General features: G+C 49.6%; 1 protein-coding gene across 14 annotated transcripts in view; it reads left to right on the top strand.

Annotated features, from left to right (window-relative positions):
* AMOTL1 (angiomotin like 1) overlaps window positions 1-19,012 on the top strand; it is a 173,354-nt gene extending 154,342 nt beyond the window's left edge. For all 14 annotated transcript variants that reach the window (XM_082661016.1, XM_082661025.1, XM_082661022.1 and 11 more), the window contains 6 exons: window positions 422-571; window positions 6,337-6,527; window positions 10,119-10,244; window positions 11,319-11,545; window positions 14,569-14,844; window positions 15,930-19,012. In XM_082661016.1, the coding sequence (XP_082517142.1) occupies window positions 422-571; window positions 6,337-6,527; window positions 10,119-10,244; window positions 11,319-11,545; window positions 14,569-14,844; window positions 15,930-16,036 (1,077 nt within the window). In that variant the 3' untranslated portion in view covers window positions 16,037-19,012. The remainder of the gene's footprint in view (window positions 1-421; window positions 572-6,336; window positions 6,528-10,118; window positions 10,245-11,318; window positions 11,546-14,568; window positions 14,845-15,929) is intronic.
* The last annotated feature ends 1,691 nt before the right edge of the window (window positions 19,013-20,703 follow it).

Genomic DNA, 20,703 nt, shown 5'->3' with positions numbered 1-20,703 from the left:
GCATAGTTGTGATAATGTATATAATTTTTGATTCTGGATTTTTCAGTTAACATTATAGAATAAGCATTTCCTTATAACATTTAAAAAATCTTTATTAACCTCATTTCCAATGCCTGCTGATGCTATAATGACTCAGCAATAACCATGGATGGAGATCAGAGCTGTATAAATGACTGAAAGCAGGTGGCCTGTTAGGGTCTTCAGTTCCTAGCATCCCAGCTGATTTAGGTGTAACTGGTGGCCTTCGTCTAAATCTTTTCTGTCCCAGCACACCTGAGGGATAGGAGTGGAGAAGGTACATGCACTTGTAGTTTAAATAGCATCTCGAGGTACTCTGACACACACACACCCAATCTCCACCCCAGCTTTGAGGATCACTGTCCAAATTCCGTGTTCCCTTTTCCTCTCCTCCTCCACTCAGCTCCGAGAGAAGCAGGCATACGTGGAGAAGGTTGAGAAGCTGCAGCAGGCCCTGACCCAGCTGCAGTCCGCCTGCGAGAAGCGGGAGCAGATGGAGCGGAGACTGCGCACCTGGCTGGAGAGGGAGCTGGACGCCCTGAGGACCCAGCAGGTGAGGGGCGGGGCCCTCGGAGTCTGGCGCATGCGTTCTGTGAAGGCCACGGAGCTGAGCACCTGCTGCCCGCCAGGCTCTGTGCTCTGCCCTGAGGATTCAGGGGTAAATGAGAGCTTGCTGTCCTCCGTGGTCCAGCACAGAGGCCAGTGGAGGAACCAGTAAGTCCACTCACTGGAGAGACAAACGTCTTGACAGGGAGAAAGTGGTGACCCCTGGGGGCTGGGTATGGGGGAATGCGAGTGCAGACGGCTTCATAGCGGAGGACATTTGAGTTGGACTTCGAAGGATGAGTTTGTTGGCCATTCTTGGGGAAGCATCAGAGGTAGAGGAGGAGTATGCGTGGAGGAGAGAGATGAGAGGCATGTGGTGGGTCCAGGACAGCTGGGGGCAGCCAGCTGGGGGAGCGTACCAGCTGGAGGCAACGTCCAGTTTGTGGAGGGCTTTTGGTCAGGTTGAGAGACTGGATTTTTTTTTTCCTGTAGGATCAGGAGAGGAGCCCTCTGGTGGTGTCAGAGGAGGGGCTGGAGGAACAGATGTTGAAGTCAGGGGAGCCAGCCCGAAAGCTGTTAGTGTCATCTAGGGTGTAGTGGCAGTGGGAATCCACGGGGGACCTAGAACGGGGGTGAAATTGGGAGGACCTGATCATCAGTGAGTTTTCAGAGGTAAAGGACAGGAAGGAGTCAGGACTATCCCTAGAAAATAATATTGGCCATAAGTTCCGTGTCCTTCTGCCTCTCCCTGTTTCTCCTGGTAACAGCTGTTCATGTAATTCAGCTGCAAATAAACTCAGAGTAAAACACCCCAGCCCAGGGTCCTCGTGGGCCTTGGCAAGAGGAGAAGTCCTATAGCTGGGCCGGGCTCCGTTACAAGCGGGTCAAGGGCTTCTGGTGTGTCATCAGCCAGTGTGGTGGGCAAAGCCCTCTGTGCAGCTGGTGAAGAGTGTGCTCTAAGTTTGGAACCAGGGAAATGCGACACAGGACTCCATGGAATTATCTGGTGGATAGGGCATAGTGGTTATGGTTGAAACACTTGAAAACACTTGAAAGCATATGCTCTGGCCAGCTCAGCCCTTTCTCATGGCAGCGCACACAGTTCCCTCTGGGCGTATGTACTTGGCTGGAGATGGAGGTGTTAGCGAGATTGCCCAGAAAACCAAGGAGCCCACCCAGGCCCCTACCAACTTGGCTTAGTTGATAGCTCACAGGGAAAAGTGAGTCTGTCTCTGGACTTCTGATCCTTCTAACCTGTGCCGCATTCTCTGGCATTTCAGGGCCACCCTTCAGCCATTTTCTGTTGCTCCGTTATTGAGATCTGAAGTTCTCCAAGTGGAGGGCAGGCTCTCTGGTGTCTGGTACTGTGCTGGCACCTGGTGGGTATTTATGAGTCTTTGGCTGACAGAATGGGCACATCTCAGTATTTAGAGCAAAAAAGAATGTTCTTTTCCAGTTAATGTGCCACCCACACCCTATAGTTAAATTACTTATCCCTGGATCTTCTATTTTGAGTGCTATGAAAACAGACTCTTCATTCATTTCAGCTACTATACGTATTCTAAACTATATCTCTCCCATTGATTGCTTTTGGGATTTGTGCCAGTGGTATTGCTGTTGCAGGCAGTACTCTAATGAGCTGCCTTTCTACATGTCTCCTTGCAAAAAAATGTAAGAGCTTCCCAAGAGGATATACTTAAAAATGGATTTCTGGATAACAAATGGATATGCAAAACATCACTAGATATTGCCAGATCACTCTACAAAGTAAATATACCAATTTATCCAAAATGTATAAGAATGTCTTCCTGTACATTATCATCAACATTTAGTTTTGCAAGATGTCTTTTTCTTTAAGAAAAAAAAGGGGGGATGAAAGAAACCAGACTCAGCTCCATTATCCTTGTTGTGTTTCAAGAAGAAATGTGAATGAAACATTATTTGAAAAATTTCTCTATTGCCACAGAGGACCATTCCCGTATGCACACTCAGACCCACACACACTCAGGCCCATTTTTTTCCTCAGAGCAGCAAACACAGCTTTCCCACTGTTTGTAAAGGATGCTGTCAGATTTCGGCTGCCTGTGGGGGACAGAAGTTTCAGAATCAGGGCTGTCCTGGGGAATTACGTGGCTTGCATTTTGGACTTGTCTTCGGGAGCTGACAGCAGATCCCTAGATGTGTACGGCTGACATGAGACCAGAGAGTGGGGAGACAATCTTTAAACAGAACTTTGCTGCCCAGCATCTCTTTAAAATAATATTACAATTGTTTTTTTAATGAGAGTGTTAATCTGTCTCTTCTGTTATGAAAGGCACTTGGGGATCTCCCTACTTTTCCCTGCGTTTGCCTACTCATTAAAAAGATGAGTATTATTTTTTATTTTGTCCTTTAATACTTCGTTTTCTCATTTTACCAATGAGCATGCATTATTCTATAACCAGAAAAGACAAAAGTGTTGTTACAAAGAAGTCCACCAAAATACCTTAATAGTTCCACGTGGCCAATACTATAGTTTGGTTCAACTCCTGCCTGGAGTCTGTGGACAAGTGTGGTGATCGCAGTTCCGCTGGCCCCCAGCAGGGGTGACCAGCATCCACCCTGGCGCGTGGGGTCACCCGAGAAACTCTGCCTCTCTGATCTGCTTCCTCTATTTAGTCTGAGGAGCTCACACATGTGTCCACCCCGGATGTGGGCAACCCACCTTGCACACTGCTCCTTCACTCCGGGGTCACCGAGGCATTTACCTGACCCCATTAGAAGGCATACTGAGGTCACACAAAATAAATAAAGCCCCTTGTCATCTCTCCCCTCCACAAAGCAGTGAGACCACACTGCCTGCCTCTTCCCATAGAGAATCATTCTGAAGGGACCATTGAGAGAACAGCTTAGAGCACTTTTGAATCAACACCGCACACAAGGGCTCTGCCGTAGGCCCACGCCAGGACACAGCTGAGCCTCTCCACCCGGCCCTCTCCACACACAGCCCCCAAGTGAGCTCCAGTTACTCCTGCAAGTTATTTCTTCTGGAACCTTCCAGAAGGGTGGGTAGGCTGGAGGTGAGCAGAGTGGCATGGAATCGTGAACTGAGTCAGAGCACAGACTCGGGGGTTAGGCTGCCTTCTCCTCCTACTACAAAAGGGATCCTTCTGAGCCTTCACTTCCTTGTCTCTAAAATGGGGCACATAACTTATATTTACCATATACTTGTAACTAAAAATAAGAAAATCTGCACAAAGTACTTACACAGTGCCTGACACTTAGCACTTGGTGAAGGAAGAATAACTATCGTTGTTGTTCTTCTCTTCATTACCTTCAGGGTCATTTGATGGCTTAGGGCATCTTTGGTGCCCAAGTTACTCCAACTTTTCCAATCCCATTGAAAAAAAAGTGACAAGTGTGGCTGGACTGAGAAGGTCGGAGAGGGAAGATAGGTCAGGACACTAGGACCAGCAGGAAAGAGCAGCTCTCAATGAATAGGTTCTGTTATTAGAAGTAATCTCCCCCTACTTTGGGAGGCAAAGTGTGGTACTTAAGCATTCCTAGAAGTTGGGGGGAAGTGAAATAGAAATAATGGTAAAAGAGGAAGGGAAATTAACATTTTTAAGAACTCACAATCTTTTCTTTTTGGAAAAGAGCTGAAAGTAATTTTCACGTCTTACTTCCACAGTAGTCTTAGGAGGTAGAAGAAAGAAGTGGGGAATGTTCTTGAAGGGCAAAACAAGGCCCAGGGCAGCTAAGAGACCAGCCCAAGGTCATGTAGCAAATTTAGGCCTTTCTCCCAGGTGAACACGCTGAAGGCAAAGATTTTTTATCTGTATTGGTCACTGTGGTATATCCCCTGCACAGGGTGCGTACTTAGTAAATATTTGGTGACTAGCTGAACGGGCAGCAAAAGCTGGCCTGCCTGACCCTTAATCTGTTTTTCTGGGCAATGTATGTACCCGTTAGACTGTGCTATCTCTGAACTCTTGAGTGTCTAAGTTCTTGCATTTATTTAAACAGCTCTTAAGGACCTGAGCAGGTCACCAGCCGAGGTGGCAACACAAGGGATTTGGATAGAAACCATAGATGGCAGCTAAGTGAGGCTGTGGGATCTTTTTCTTGGAAAGTTTCCCAAAGCAGGGTAGTTTCTCATCTCAGTGGACTGGTTTGTTTGTCCTCCTGCCCTGAGGCCGGGTGCCTGGCTTGATGGGGTCGGTGACTTCCTATGCAGGCTGAAGAGGACAGGTACACGCTTTCCAGTCTATTCCGGCTTAAATGCCGGCCACTGGCCAGCTACCACTGGATCCTAGAATAACTTGTATTTGTAGCTTTCAAGAATCAAATAGAAGCATATGGTTTACAAAAAGCCCGTAGGCCCGTTTGTTCTCTTCTGTCTGGTGGGATTAGGTTCCAGCAGTACAGTTCAAATGCCCAGCTGTTGCTCTGGGTAATTTATGCGGTTCAGGGTGAAAGGTACCTCTCACCTTGCAAACAACCCTGCATTTCAAGTTTGTGATCACTGGGAAATAGGAGGGGAATGCATGTCCCAGGACAGAGAAGAGCTGGGATGAAATGGTTCTCCCCTTGAGTAGCTTAGGCCCGACTGGTCTCCTAACCCCGGGTTCCCGAGATGACCCATCTCCACCACTGGCCAGAAAGTCAAACCTCCTCGTCCTCTAAGTCATCCGTTTAGAGGAAGTAGTATCCCTGAGTTAGAAGGGAGAAAATCTGAAAAGTGAATATCCTCAGCTTATGAGCTCTTCAGATAACACAGCCGCTTTGTGTTGTGTTATCCGAATAACACTTCTCTCTTATGGACACAGATGGAGAGAAGGGGCTGGAAAATGAGCTTGACTTGCCTTAGAGGTTTTTCTGGTAACACTGTACTTCGGTTAGTCCTTTAAAGTGTATTAAGTGCTTTCATGTTTATTATCCTCTTTGATTGTTGGGCTTCCATCTGGGGCAGGTCTTAATTTCTGTTTCCCAGATGGGAGGCTGGGCAAGCATTAGGGCATCTCACGCCCACTTCCTGTACCTTCACATTCTATCTCCCAGCCTCAGGGGAAGCAAACAGCTGAATCACTTCCTTGAACTCTGGAGAAAGTGCCCTAGACCAGGAAGCCAAACTTTGTTCCTGTTCTGGCTCTTGGTATAACTTAACCGGAAGACATTGGACAAACCACTTCCTGTCATGCAAAGCTGGATATAGGCAGACAGACTCGGGTTTGAACCCTGACCCTGCTACTGATCAGCTTAGAGACAAGGAATAGTTCATTCAATCTCTCAGCAGCTTGGTTTTTCCATCTGTAAAATTGGGATAATACTCTCTGTTTTATAGAGCTCCAGGAGAATTAAATGAGATAGAGGAAGTGGGGATAGAGGTTGATGGTGTCAGAATCCACCCGCATTCGGGTCATCAGTGCTGGAGAAGGGAACAAGGGTGAATGTGCTGCGGGATCTGGGTGAACCGTGCGTGCTCCACGTGGGTTACTCTGCCCACCCAGGGTCTACTTTATAGTCCCGATTCAGCATGAACATGTTACTTCCTGGGCTTCCCTGGTGGCGCAGTGGTTGAGAGTCCGCCTGCCGATGCAGGGGACGCGGGTTCGTGCCCCGGTCCGGGAGGATCCCACATGCCGCGGAGCGGCTAGGTCCGTGAGCCATGGCCACTGAGCCTGCGCGTCCGGAGCCTGTGCTCCGCAACGGGAGAGGCCACAGCGGTGAGAGGCCCGCGTACCGCAAAAAAAAAAAAAAAAAAAAAAAAAGTTACTTCTTTCACATCTCCAGAAACACGGAAACGGCCAGCCAGCCAGCCTGCCGGAATACAATGCCCCGGCCCTGATGGAACTTGTAAGGGAGAAGGAAGAGCGGATCCTGGCGCTGGAGGCTGACATGACCAAGTGGGAGCAGAAGTACGTAGAGGAGAGCGCCATCCGGCACTTCGCCATGAACGCTGCAGCCACTGCAGCGGCCGAGAGGTGAGTCCCGTGGAACTGTGCTGCTCAGAAAAGCACAGCTGGAAAAACACAGAGTGTAAAACACAGAGTGTCCAGAGGGGTTCAGGGATGCATCCCAGGGAGTGAGAACAGTTAAAAATAATTATAAAGTGGCTGTAGTGCTAGTTGGAGAGCAAAGTGGTATAATGTTTCTGAGGATGATTTTGGCAATATGTACCTCTCCCTTGGTTCCAAAATTCTAGTTCTCGACATTTATCTTAAGGAAACCATTATATTATATAAGTGCCTGAAGTTATATAAGTTTTTATCCCAGTGTGGTTGAAAACATCAATACATTTAAAATAGAGTAGAGCCCAGCAAGAGGGATTCATTCAATAATTTCAACTCCATCCACACAGCGGAGTACTACGTGATCTTTAAGAATGATGCTGGGAAAGTATACTTCATGCTCTTTGAAACAGTGGGTATGTTTCATGGACCAGACAAGAATATGCAATCCTCATAACAGCCCTGAGAGTGGGAACTATTATTATCCTCATTTTGTAGGTGAAGAAATGAGGCTTAGAAAGATGCAGTGGTTTATTCCAGATCACACTGGTAGTAAGTGTTGAAATTGGTCTGACTTAAAGCCTGATTTCACTTGGTTTGCAGTCGTTTTCTGCTGCTGTCAGTTATTACCTCTGTTGCTTTATCTCCTTTGTTGCAGGCACACAGCCTTAGTTCTTCTTTAAAAATTAGCTCGGAATGCTTGATAGTTCACAAAATAATCCCGTTAAGCTCTACCTTTGTCTGAATGAGCAGGTAGTTTCCCTTGACCGCTGGACCTCGCCTGACTTGCGTGGCTGTGCGTTCTACCAGCCCTGCTTTTCACCCATAAGTTATTCAATATATTGAGCATTGAATTGTCCCTCTGCTGCGGACTATAGGTGTGTGACTGCACCAGCCTTTCTGAGTGTCACTTCATTCAGAACTTACCCAGTTTCTGAAATGGAAATTATAATTCTTGTCTGGTTATGAGCAGGAAACCAGACCATATTCCCTTGGGAGGACACTAAAGCCCCAATAACAATGTAAGTGCGTTACCTTGGAAGCGTGACCCAGGGCCTTTATGGGTCATTGTTGTCTCAGCTCCTTTGATTTATCAGATCAATGCATGCTTGGGGTCCTAGGACGAACGGGACTTGAATGTAAAAGAAGTAGGGGAAGGAACTGGTCTGAGGCATGAGACTCCTGGTTGGGCACAGGATGGGGGTGGGGGGATGTCGTGAGTAGAACCAGCCAGAGTGCACAGATGGTCAGCCCCGCTCACGCTGTGCTAGGCCCAGCCTTGGCCGTCATCCTTCGAGCAGGGGAAACACCTCTTGCCCTCAGAGAATAATCCTTTGGGATTTACCCAGCCCTGTTGCTCTCCTGCTCTGCTCTGTTTGAAGTCCTGGATGGATAGATGGATGGATGGCTGGGGACCCTTTCCACCATCCCTGCCTTCCCCCATTCTTTGCTTCCACATGTATCTGTTGAGCGTCTAACAGTTCCATGGGGAACTACCCTCCCCTCTACTGACCACTGCTTCCCACAGTCTTGGGAAAAATCAGTTCAGAGGAGGTCATGTTTTTAGCTCCAATCTTAATGTTCTTTTCAAAGAAGACCTCTATAGTTTAGCATTGCTTTTCTGTGGACAAAAAGGGAGGAAAGGAAACTGAAGAATTTTTGAGAAAGGTCAAAATTCTAAGCTCTTATTGCCTAGATCTAAATGGCTACATAAAAATTGGTAAAAATGGCTATTTCCGGCCATTAGGTTTGTGACTTTTCAGCTACTGCTGCATACTTCGTGTTTACAGGCAGTGATGTTTGTATACCAACTGATTTTGCTGTCTTGGTGCATTTTGGCACCACTGATCAGAAGATTGAGAGGCTGGGCCTATTTTGTGTAGGTGGAGAAGCTTTTGAAACTTTTTGAGCATTTCAAAGTAATGTAATATTTTGCTGAGAGCTGTGTGTATTTACCTTTGAAGTCATTTTCGTCTAGTTGTACCTGCCGTCCTTGACACTATAAACATGAATTTTTAAATTTGTCTCCAGCTCTACCTAAATTCTCCAAAAAATAATCGGTTGAAAATGTTTCTGGCCACTAATTCCTATATTGATGATTTTTGTGTACCCTGCAGTGAATTTATAATTTTGTCAGTATGTTTAAAGCATTTCGCTGGTTTTCTGTGTCATTTGGCTTTCTGATTTGTTTTCAGTCAGTTTGCACTTAGCCACATTCTCACATGTGCCCTCTTCATTGGTTTATTTTATCATTCATGTACCTTTGCTGAGACCTTCTTCACGAAGATAGAGGAGACTAGAGTGATGGTTACGGGCATGGACTTTGGAGTCAGAGATATCCAGATTTGAATCCCTTTCCACCTTCACTAACTGGGTGTTCTCGCAAGGTCACCCATTCATTCATCTTGAAATGAGGATAGTAATGCCTCCTGCACAAGTTCCTGAGAGAACTAAATGAGATGCCACGGGTAGCATGCTTCACGCAGGCCCAGGCATGAAGGAAACACTCGTTCATGGATAGCTGTTGTTAAAAGAGACAAAAGAAAGGCCCCCTTTTCTGGGTGTTCTAGAAAAGAGCTGTAAGATTTTAAATATGAATAGGATTGTAACACTGGAATATGAAGTTGAAGGGATGTGAAATATTTGGCTGGATGATTTCTTACTAGTTCTCCCTCCCACCCTAGTTTAAGATTCACTGATCAGAGACATTTTGGGCCTTTCAGTCTAAGACATACTTGGATCACTTAGATGGCGCAATTATCTTGTTTTTACCAGTCGTCGTTAATTAGGAGTAATTAAATTGACAAAACCAGTGGCAGGAGGAACAGTTACCTTTGACCAGTGGTTTTCAGTCAGGCATCTGTTCCCGGCTACACTGCTTTGCAGTCTCCCTCTGTCTGTCCCTCCCCTCACTCTACCCCCTCGACTAGACTTTCCAAGGACAGGGTGTGTGTCTTCCTCATCTTTGTGCCCTGCTGCCCCAGCACGGTTGTCACTCTGAACGGAGCTGAATCCTAGGCAGGGGCTCATCAAAGCGGTGAGAGCTCGAATGTGAACGTGAAGGGGGCTTCAGCCGGAGCCTCGCTGTCCGGGAGGGCCAGTCTCCATTTCAAGGATTTACTGAGTCCCCATTGACTGTAACATACTTGAAATAGCTGCTATATGGGTGAGAAATAGAAATAAAACTCTAACTCTGATTGAGAAGGTGAGAAAGGAGAAGTGAGTATGGAAGATTACAAGCATAGAAATACTAACCGTTGTGGTAGTATCAGTATCCACATGTCAGTAGGTTAAACCTGTAGATGTGCAGTGGTGTCCGTATTCAGAGCACGCCACGTAGCTTAGAATTCAATGTCATCAGTAGAAGGGGCAGGGGATTTGGATCTGGGGGTTTTCTTTTGTTTTCCTTAGATACTATCTTAGTTCTAGCAATTTAGGGAGAGAATTGGCCAGGGTTTAGGAGAGGGCAAGGGCTGAAGGAGTCTGTGGAGAGATATTTTTAGTGTGGCACCCTTGGACCCCTCCCCACGAGCGTCATTCTCTGTGTGTATCCTGTGTTGCCAGGGACACCACGATCATCAACCACTCGAGGAACGGCAGCTATGGCGAGAGCTCGCTGGAGGCCCACATCTGGCAGGAGGAGGGGGAAGTGATGCAGGCCACCAGGAGATGTCAGGACATGGAGTACACGTAAGGGACAGCTGTGCGCGGCCACCAGGCTCCACTCTGGGCACTTCCCTCCAGACCCCAGTGGGGCCGCCAGCCTGATGTTTGCACTCACACTTCAGCCCTTTCCTGTTCTGAACAGCTTCAAGCTTGAGTTCTCCCTCCCACCCTGCCCCAGAGAGAAGGGAAAGAGTCTACTCGACAACGGGCCTGGAGCCTGAAGTCTCTGGGGGCTAATTTCATGTCAGATGCAGGCTAATAACAAGAATTTAGATGCCCATGTGTTTTCTGGGTGTCTGTCTCTACAACATTCTAGACATTACCAGCTGGACAGGGGAAACATCATATTCCAAAGTCTCAGAGATTTTGAGCCAGGATTTATATATTCCAGCCAGAAATAAAGAACTTATATAGCTAATGCATTCTTCTCATGGACTAAACAAGACGTCCAACAGGCTTGGTGACATAATGGAGCTAGCCTGCCGCCCACCCCCTGCCCTCCCCGCGGAGCCCTGGGAAGCTGAGCTTCTCATTTTGCAGATGTGAAAATAGGACTGAATGGCTGAGTCGTTGGTAAGCTCAGCAAGTTACTATTTGGGTTGTGAAAAGAACTCACGTGTTTTCTGATTCTCATCTTTGACCTTCAGGGAGGAAAACAGCAGCTTCTCACAGAAAACCTGTCCGTCTATTTTTCTTTTTCCTCAGAAAATAGGGAAATGGACCCTCCTGAGCAGCCCACCCTGTGTGAGCCTTGAGTCTGTGTGCTTTCCTACTGCTTCTCCATGCCTCCTACTGCCAGGGTCCTAGACACAGTTCAGTCCAGGAGGTCCCTGCTGGGAGGCCGTGGTCACTCAAACTGTGTGTCCTTGGGGTCCCAGGACATCCCAGAGTCTCCTGAGGGGCCAGAGAAGGTGCACCCTTTTCAGCTACTACAAAAGATCCGTCTTCTACAATATGGAGATTGTAACTGAAGACTTCCACTGCGCTTAACTCTCTGTCCTTGAATTATAATTAAAGTCCCTGGGCATCCTGAGAGAAATGTTCATGTTATTCTAGCCAAATGGCTTTTGATCATGACTGTTTTGTTTTGTTACACAGTATTAAAAATCTCCATGCCAAAATCATAGAGAAGGATGCCATGATTAAGGTCCTCCAGCAGCGATCCCGTAAAGACGCCGGGAAGACGGACTCCTCCAGCCTGCGGCCCGCTCGCTCTGTCCCATCCATCGCTGCAGCCACTGGGACTCACTCCCGCCAGACCTCGCTCACCAGCAGCCAGTTAGCCGAGGAGAGGAAGGAGGAGAAGACCTGGAAGGGGAGCATAGGTGAGCCCCGTCCCTCCCCAGGCGAGCCCCGCCCCCTCAGGCAAGTCCCGCCCCTCCTGAGGTGAGACTGAAGAGAAGCATCACACAAACATTGAGAGGCATCTCCTCTGGCCAAAGGAGTTCAGACACGCTTTCGTGAAAGCAGAAATACTGAGTATTCCCGAGCCTCAGTTTCCTCTATGTAAAGCGGGGAAGGATAATCAGTCACACTTTGGTGGTGGAAGCAAAGACCACCCCACCAGAGTCGCTGTTCACCACGGGTTGATTCACATCGTAATTATCATCATTATTGTTGAAAGCTGAGGTGACCCTTCATGTAAAATGTTCTAATGGGAAAAACCCAGAGACCTCAGGCCTCTGAAGTTGGCTCTGCCCCAGACCAGTGGTAAGACTGCTCCACCTCTGCTTCTGTATCTCGCAGAGCAGGGCGGTGCCTGGAGGTGTCTGCCCTGCTGCACCCCATGGGGTCATGGCAAGGGCAAAATGAGATGATGGAGAGAAAGCGCTCGGGAAGCAGTGCTCTCGAGTGCAAAGTTCTGGCGGCAGTGGTTTTGCTGGATTGTTGTTACACAGGCAGAACGTTGAGGAGAGTTCTGCAAACGTGTGGTCTCAGCCATGAACACGTTTCCTGGGGTGATGGAGGCTGGCTGGGTCTGGAGAGAAGCGGCAGAGCCGCCCGGCTCGCAGGCAGCGCATCCTCCGCTCTTGTCCCCGGCACTCCACACCCCCAGGGGCCTGGCCCTTCTTTGATGCATTTCCCCGGCTCAGAGTGTGTTTTGTTTATCTAAGGAGCCGAGAGCCTGTTTTTCTCAAAACAGAACCCCAGAGGAGCCTGGCTGCTTCGTGCCAAAGGGGATAAGAGCTTCCAGAACGAACGTGACAGACTTGGGGTGATCAAAGGCACCCAGCCACAATCTCTGTTTGAAGTTCCCCCACGGGTTACTTCTGCAGCCCCTGCCCTCCAAGGAAATGCACTTCAAAGAGGACGTGTGTGGACAGCAGCTGGGATCTTCAAAGACCCTCCCAAGGACGCTTAGCTCCCCACCCCAGTTAGAGAGCCTTGGAAGCGGCGCTCAGGCAGGCCTGGTAGGGGAGTCTGAATGTGCTCAGCTCGCATAGAAACCTCCCTGGCAGAGGCCAGTCTGTGACATCCACCCAGGCAGGCATTTCCCTGGGGTCTGTGCCTGTACCCTTAGCATCTGATGTGTCTCAACCAGGCCTGGGAGCCAGAGGACCCGGCTGCGGGAAGAGTTGCTGTGTTCTCTGCACTGGTGTTCCTCCTCGTTATTGCGATTGGTGTCCACGTGTCACAAAAACAGAGCAGGGCCCTCTGAGGTTCCAGGCAGAGGCACACAGTCAATTCGCAAAGGTACAGTGCACAGCCCCCAAAGTGTTTCCACAGTCTCTTGCCCGAGGGGCTCTGGAAGGAGGTAGAGGTCATGACACATACCTTCCTGATGGCTCAGGGGCTCCCAGGGGAGAAGACAGGCCAGTGACTTGGTTCCACAGAACATCCTTGCCAGACGGTGGCTTTTCACCAGACAGGGCGATGAGGTGGCAAGAACACAGAGTGGACTTAAAGGCAGGCACAGCTGGGTTCCAATCCCATTTCTGCTATTGATACTTCTCACTGTGAGATACTTATTACTCCAAGCTTCCATTTCCTTTTCTGTAAGACAAAGGATAACAACAGGCCCTACCTCCTATGAAATGAGATGATGTGTGTGAAGCACCTAGCCAAAGCCCCTCGCTACTCAAGGTGTGGTCCTTGGACCCTTGGACCCTTGGTCCTTGGACCACAGCCTTGGACCACCCTCTCCTGGGAGCTTCTTAGAGAAGCAGACTCTCAGGCCCCACCCACTGACTTGAATCTTCATCTTAACAATATATCCAAGTAATTGATAGGCACATTACTTTTTTTTTTTCTTTTTTTTGCGGTACGCGGGCCTCTCACTGTTGTGGCCTCTCCCGTTGCGGAGCACAGGCTCCAGACGCACAGGATCAGCGGCCATGGCTCACGGGCCCAGCCGCTCCGCGGCATGTGGGATCTTCCCGGACCGGGGCACGAACCCGTGTCCCCTGCATTGGCAGGTGGACTCTCAACCACTGCGCCACCAGGGAAGCCCTGCACATTACATTTTGAGAAGCGTTGCTGTAGACAGACTGGATTGAGTTGCATTCTGTTATGAATGGGCATCTTGAAATAGCCCTGGCAAAGAGACGTTATGAATTGCTGGCTCATTAAATAAGTGAACAGACACTCGATTGTGCTTACCGCATTTTCTACAGGCTAGTGTTCCGGAGTGCTGGCACTGTTCTGAACGTGGGCCGTATTTCACCATCATAACAGTGACTGTTCTGTCCAGCTTTGTAGGAAGACATTGACGAAAAGGGACACCACAGCGCATCATGCCTCCCTTTTCCCCAGCCAGCCCGCCCTCTTCCTGCCCCAGCCTCTCTGCTCTTGGGGCAGGCAGGGAGGGAGAAGAGGGCTGAGTGGTCCTTCCCAGGAGCCCAGCTGGCTTTCTGCTTCTTGGAGGACATGGCTCTCCATTGCAAGGATCTCTTTGGGGAATACTGTACACAGCTCTGTGTTGCCCTGACCAGGAAGCGTGTTTGTTTTGACCCGGGGCCTGTAGGAGACCATCTGTTACCAAGAGTGGAGGGGTGTCGGGGGCTCTTAGGCACAGCATCAGGCCGATGGGACCGTGTCTAGGAGCAGGGAAGCCTTCAGGTTTTCTGAAGCGCACAGCCACTGCCCAGGACTAGCCCTCCTGGGCCATATTAGGCAAAGCAAGCATCGCTCTAGAACACTTTGCAGGAATGCCCTCACCCCTCGGCACTCTGCCTATAAGGTGCCTCTTCTCCATTCTCCCATAGCACCCTGAGAATAATAGTGTCCTATCATTTGTCATGTTATATTAGAACCAATTTACTTGACAACTCCTCCCCCCGCCCCAGACTAGGTGTTTTGGTTTTGTTTTTAAAGAATGGCATTGAAAAAGCTGTTCTTCTGCCCTCAGGGTTGCTGCTGGGGAAGGAGCCCCATGAACACGCATCCGCCCCCGTGCTGCCCAGCCCGCCTGCCACAGCGCTATTTCCTGCGGCCCTTGTCACCTCGGCCAGCAGCGCCCACGCGAAGACAGGCAGCAAGGACAGCAGCACACAGACGGACAAGAGCGCCGAGCTCTTCTGGCCCGGTGTGGCCTCCCTGCCCACGCGCGGCCGGCTGAGCGGAACCCCTTCCAACAGCCCGGTCCTGAAGCACCCAGCGGCCAAGGGCACGGCAGAGAAGCTGGGTATGAGGTCCCCGCCTCCTCTCACGCTCCGGGGATCCTCAGCGCTCCCTGGCCTGAGAGGGGGAGGCTTTCGTTGAGCTGGGGAGGGGGCAGGGCTCCCAGTCAACTCTGACTTTACGGGTTATCTTCTGATTATGGTTACCCTAATGCATTTAGGCTCTGCATGCCCTTTATTATGCTGGAATTAAAATGTGTGTAGAGACTCCTCACTTATTACCATTTAAAGGAGTCCACAAGTTGCATCTGTCCTTTTAGTGTATGCTTTGTAACTAGCCCTTCCCCAGAAGGTGTGCAGACAGACGCTCCAGGGGACGTTAGGGAATTAGTTCCCGGCCCCCCCCTCCGCCCCCCAGTATATTTGAGAGCTGATACCAGGCACCACCAGGTCCATCAAGACCAACAGGTACAAAGACATTGCCTTCAAGGTGTTTACTCGTCAAGGATTCGGGGTCGAGAGCACCTCCCGATTGAAGGAGAAGGTAGATTTAAAGTAGGCGAACTGGCCCAATACTCAGGCCAGTTCTAAGTAGGTGCCGTCAAATATTTAAGAGAAGACAGCTTAGGAGGAGCTTGGCAATGAGTCCAGAAGTGGCTTTGGACTGTTCGTAGTCATGGGGTGAGGAGGAGGTGGGAGCTACTGGGCATAAATGAATTGTTTCCTCCAGAGGGGTTCCCTGTGTTTATCCTCCAAAATAGACAAGTAAACACAATGTTATTTTCGGAGATTTAATCCTTGGGGTGCTCTTCTGCAAGGAAGGCAGGGAACATGTGACAAGGACCTGGCTCGTGGCGTGCACGTGATAGTTTGGAGGAGAGGAGGAGAGCGGGGGTGAGGGCTCCGCACCAAGTCCCGATGCCACTTTCACCCGCTCAGACCTCTCCCATCACGTCCTAGTTCTGTTCTTTGTGTCCGAATCCCAGGGCCAGTCCTTTAGCTTTGGTCCACCATGGGCTGGGCACTACGGCCTTACCTGCATGCACCGATGGTGAGGGGTGGTACTTAAATCGTTCCGTTTTAGAGAGGGCTGGGAAGGCTGTGCTCCTCTTGGGGAACAGGCTGCTAATGTGTCCCTTCTGTTTGGCAGAGAATTCTCCCGGCCACGGGAAGTCACCTGACCACAAAGGTCGCGTCAGCAGCTTGCTCCACAAGCCCGAGTTCCCTGATGGGGAGATGATGGAAGTTCTCATCTAACGCCGGCATCCCTGTTGAATTTTGCAACAGAACTTTGATGAGCAAGGGACGTGGCAAAGAGAAAGAAAGATCAAGAAGGTTGTGGATGGGAAATCAGGAATGATTTGAACTGATCAGGATTTCAGATTCATGAGAACACTTTTTATAAATGTTAAAAACAAAACAAAAGCAGGAGGCCTACATGACTGAAAATGAAGAGGATGTCGTGGATTTTTACTGCATATGGTGGAAGAGAGGAGGTGCATGTAGGTTTGGAAACAAAGAAGAAATAGGAAATGGAATTTTTCCGTTGTACAGAAAATGTATCTCTTGGGGAGGGTCTGTGTACACCCATTCTCTGGTTATAAACAGATAAACCTGGGCATGGATCTTCCTTGAAATACGCCCATTCTCCTTGCCTCTTAGCTTGTTTTGTTTCAGAAGAACCTCCTAGGAATCTCGGAGAGTCCGTCTTGATATAACGTAATAATCTCACCTGTGCCCTCCCTGGGGTGTCCTGTGATTGCGTGTGGGTGTGGCAGGGAGGAGACATGTCCAGGGTGATGGGGAATTTAAAAGGCCATCTTCACCTCATTACCTGCTTGGTTTGGACATCTTAGCTTTTCTGGATTGAGCAGTATTTTCTAAACAGGACGGGAGCTTTCTGTTCCTGGTGTGTATCCTCCCTCACTTCTCTGAGTTCATCTCTGTCTCTGCTTCATACTCTTTAATTTTACCCTTTTTTCCTTCCTTTTTTTTTCCCCCTTTTGCAACAAGCCATGACAGAATTCCTTTGTTCTGGGGTTTATCAGAGCAGTAACTGAATGTTCATCATTCATCATGACCGGTGGGACAAAGCCGTATGGCGGGTCCCTTGGCTGCTTCCTCCACCTTTGAGGAGTTGGGCTGCAGTGGTTGATCTCATTCTGGCCATGAACTAGGGAAGCTCCGACTAGGCGGAAGATCCATGAGCCCTGTGACGTCCTGCATTAAGCTCACGGCCCCGACTTTTTTCTCTCTCACATCAGCTCTTGGGTGGAGCTTGGTATCTCCACCTCATTGCTCTGTTGAGGTAGGACTTTCAGGACTGCACTCCGGGAAGAGAGTGACACTTGACTTGGTGGCATCTAGAATCTCCCCGGGCACTCCCGCTTTCTACTGTTTGTGGCCACCGCTCTGCCCGCCCCTCGCATCCCTCTGGGCATTGTTGATGAGCGCGCAGACTCTGTGACCGTCAGCACGTGTGTGTCAGCACATCAGTTCTGCCCTGCCAGGAACTTGCTTTGTAACCTAACAGGCCAGTATCTATACAGTGTGGTCAGGTTTTTCAGGATTTCAATTGGGAGCAACTTGTCCAAAGTAAGACGGAAACACCAGGTCAAAGAGCCAGGAGTGAGTGAGGTCGTGGGCCTCATCCCTGTGCTGTAAGGTTTCCCATCTGACTCCTCAGATACTCAGATATCGGCTTTCTTTACAAATCTAGAAGGGGCTGGATCAGAAGAGAGAAGCTAGTCAGGCCGTCAGATGCTCACGCAGGGCCCTGATAGTTTTCTCCCTGCAGGGTAGCCGGATCTGTGTTTTCCCAGCTCCCTTTCCTCATGCTTACTTAAGGAAAGAAAAAAGAAAAAAAGCCCCAGGTCTGAGGCTTTTTCAAGTCCCACCCAGATGAAGCCCTGAAGACAGCATCACTTAGGAAATTTTGCTTGGGTGGCTCGTTTTAGAGTTGGTCTTTGGAGTGTAACCTGGGTGAAGCCTCCCCAAATTGAGGTGGTGGAAGGATGACAGAGGTGTGAGCTGGAGACGGAGAGTTGGGGAAGGAAACCGATGGCTTTGCCCGGGGGGCCTCTGAGCTGCCTAGTGGTCAGGAGAGTAAGCAGAACGGGTGCTGCTCAAGCCCTGCTCTGCGGTAGGCGCCGTGCATCACGCCTGTTGCCTTCTGCGGTCCTACGTTAAGCATCGCTGGGAAACCAGAGCAGCCCTGGGTGTGAGGAGGGAGCGGTGAGGCCCCATGGCTGGTGTGGGGGCCAGGTGAGTATGGACACGTCGGGGCAGGGATGGGGCAGAGGGATCTCCGTCTCAGTCTCAGTTCCCCATCACTTTTTATAGGTGATGAGGCTCAGTTGATGGCAACTAACTCTCTTAAAGACACTTTGACCCCTGATTAACGTGGGGGATGGAAAGAAAACGTCTAGAAATAAGAGGGCACGTCACCTCTGCGAGCCCCCATCATCCGTGTCTGGGCTACCCCAAACATGGGCTGTGTCCCCTAGAAACGGGTGAGAGTGACAGCCACAGCCCAGTTTCCCGCAAAGCCTCATCTTTATGCCCCAGCACATCTCGTTGGCAGCTCAGGCACAAGGCTCATTCGCTTTCCTTGGTCCCCCGAGTTGCCAGGCGTGTTAATTGTCAGAATGCAAACACAGACGTCACCATTTTTCAGTTGTGCTGTAGTCCTTAATCTTTCTTTCTTCTAACCTGCTAAGACTCCTCCGTAAGAAGAGGGACCTATAGTTTTGAAATGTCTTCTTCTGTGGGCCCTGACACTTTTCATCTTCATAGCTCGAAGCCTTGCTTGCATTTAGGAGAAGTGCAGCTACTGAACTCCCACTGTGTGTTCTGGCCGTTGACAATATATGATCTCACTGGATTTTCAGAAAATAATCCTAGCTCCGTTTTTTTAGTGCCAACTGTATGCAAGCACTGGGGTAAGTCCCTTTTAATGAGTCCTCAGACCACATGGGAGCAGGGGCGAGTTTATCATCCTTGTTTCACAGAGGAGGAAACTGGGGCTCAGGAGGTCAAGTCCCTCCCCCAGGAGAGGCTGGGATCTGAGCCGAGGCTTTGGGAGAGGAGCTGTGCCTTCGCCACAGACTGGACTGCCTCTGACTTGGGGATGATAAGTCCACGGCTTGACCCGCTCTGTCCCCTCTATGTGATGTGTGCACTCCTAGACACACACACACACACACACACACACACACACACACACACACACACACACACACACACACACACACACACACACACACACACACACACACACACACACACAGAGCTTCCTGCCCCCTTGCCACCCCGGGAGCTAAGAAATAGGACTAAAGCCCAGAACTGCTAGAACTGCCCATAAACACAGGTATAGGTAGGAGTCTTTGTGTTCCGTTGTAAGCAGGACCACAAAGTCTGTTTAAAAAGCACTTACTTACGAGTGGTCCAGAGGCCAGGCCTTCTCCAGAACTTTTCAGTGGTGTCTGATAATGAACTCGTGAGCCCTGTCTCAGGGTGAAGGGTAAAGGCCTTGGCCTTGTGTGGTGACGTGCTGGAGTAACTCCGCTTCTTCCTTCAGTGTGTCACCTGGCGGTTTCTGCGTGCTGCCCGGGGTACTGTATGCAGCAGAGATGTTGCTGCTTTTGGGCACTAATTTCAGAGCGTGTGCAGAACCTTTCCTTAGCTTTTTCTTCTTAGCTTTTCTTCTGCTTCCCAGAGTTGGGAAGCCAGCCACAGTGTCGTGCCCAGTCTGCTTGGAGCAGGCATGCAGGACAGGGCTGCCACGTCCCTCCCAGGGCTTGGGTTGGAGGGCAGAGAGTGGAGGCATGTCTCTCTTCTTCAGTTTTGCAGAACTTGCTCTTTGGAACCTATGTGTGCATTTGACTACACAGGACTTGGGTTGGATCGAGACAGTTGCTCCCAATGGATTGTGAACTTGGAAGAGAGAGTTCGTTGGTTCTGTGGCTCAGCGGGGAGGCTGTTGGAATGCCCCCTGCAGAGAAGCCAGCCATCACTGCTGTTCTCTCCTGGGTTTGCCTGCAGCCTCCTGTGTCCCTAGGATGCTGAGCGCTAGCAATTGCAGGTGGCTCCTGCGTCCTTGTCCATAGCTGATGGCAAGAGAAATTCTCCCTACAGCAGCCTGAGTCCCAGGGACTGATGTGAACACAGACGTCAGGTGGGGCAGCGCCCGGGGGGCTGTGGAGACTTGCAAGGTGGAGGAGTTGCAAGGTTTTGAGGCAGGGAACTCACGCTTGGGCTGCTGGGAGCTGAGCAAAGAGGTATGTTTTCCAGAACAAAGTCTTGCTGCGTGTCTGCACTGGTGCCGGCGGGGCATGCTTCTCTCTGCCCCCAGTGATCTCACCTCCTCCTAAGCCTTGGAGGACGGTGGTACAAGGGAGCTGGGCAAGTGTTCTTAAACAGAGAAGGTCCAGCCCACAGTTGCCTGCTTCTCCTCTCCAAGTCTGACACAGCCATGGTATACGCTTTATAAATGTTGGTTTTCTCTTCTTTTTTCTTGCTAATTAATCAGTGGGTTTAAAACGTCTTCATTCGACATGAGGATTGTTTAATGGGTTTGCCTCTGGTGTGTGGCCCCATGGGAGATGCGCAGAGTAATTAAGAAATTACCAGAAGCTGATCAGCTGGGAGCATGGAGAAGTCAGCATTTCAGTAAATGGATTTCTTCTGGAACTGTCAATAATGAGCAGTCTTTTTCTGTTTTTTAAGTAGTATCCCCTTCTCTCATCTGGTAATTTAATGGTATAAAGACATGTATATGTCAGTGCGTACATAGGAGGTGTGACTGTAAGGTTGTATGTCGAGTTTCTTTTCTTAACATCCAGAAGATGCAAGTGTTTCATCTCACCCCACGTTGCTTAAGAGGTGACCCTTCGCGAGACGCTGTGCTGATTACTGCCGTGCTA

The sequence above is a fragment of the Grampus griseus genome, assembly GCF_964374135.1.
Source record: "Grampus griseus genome assembly, chromosome: 8".
Lineage (NCBI taxonomy): Eukaryota > Metazoa > Chordata > Mammalia > Artiodactyla > Delphinidae > Grampus > Grampus griseus.
This window is presented reverse-complemented; position numbering and strand designations above follow the sequence as displayed.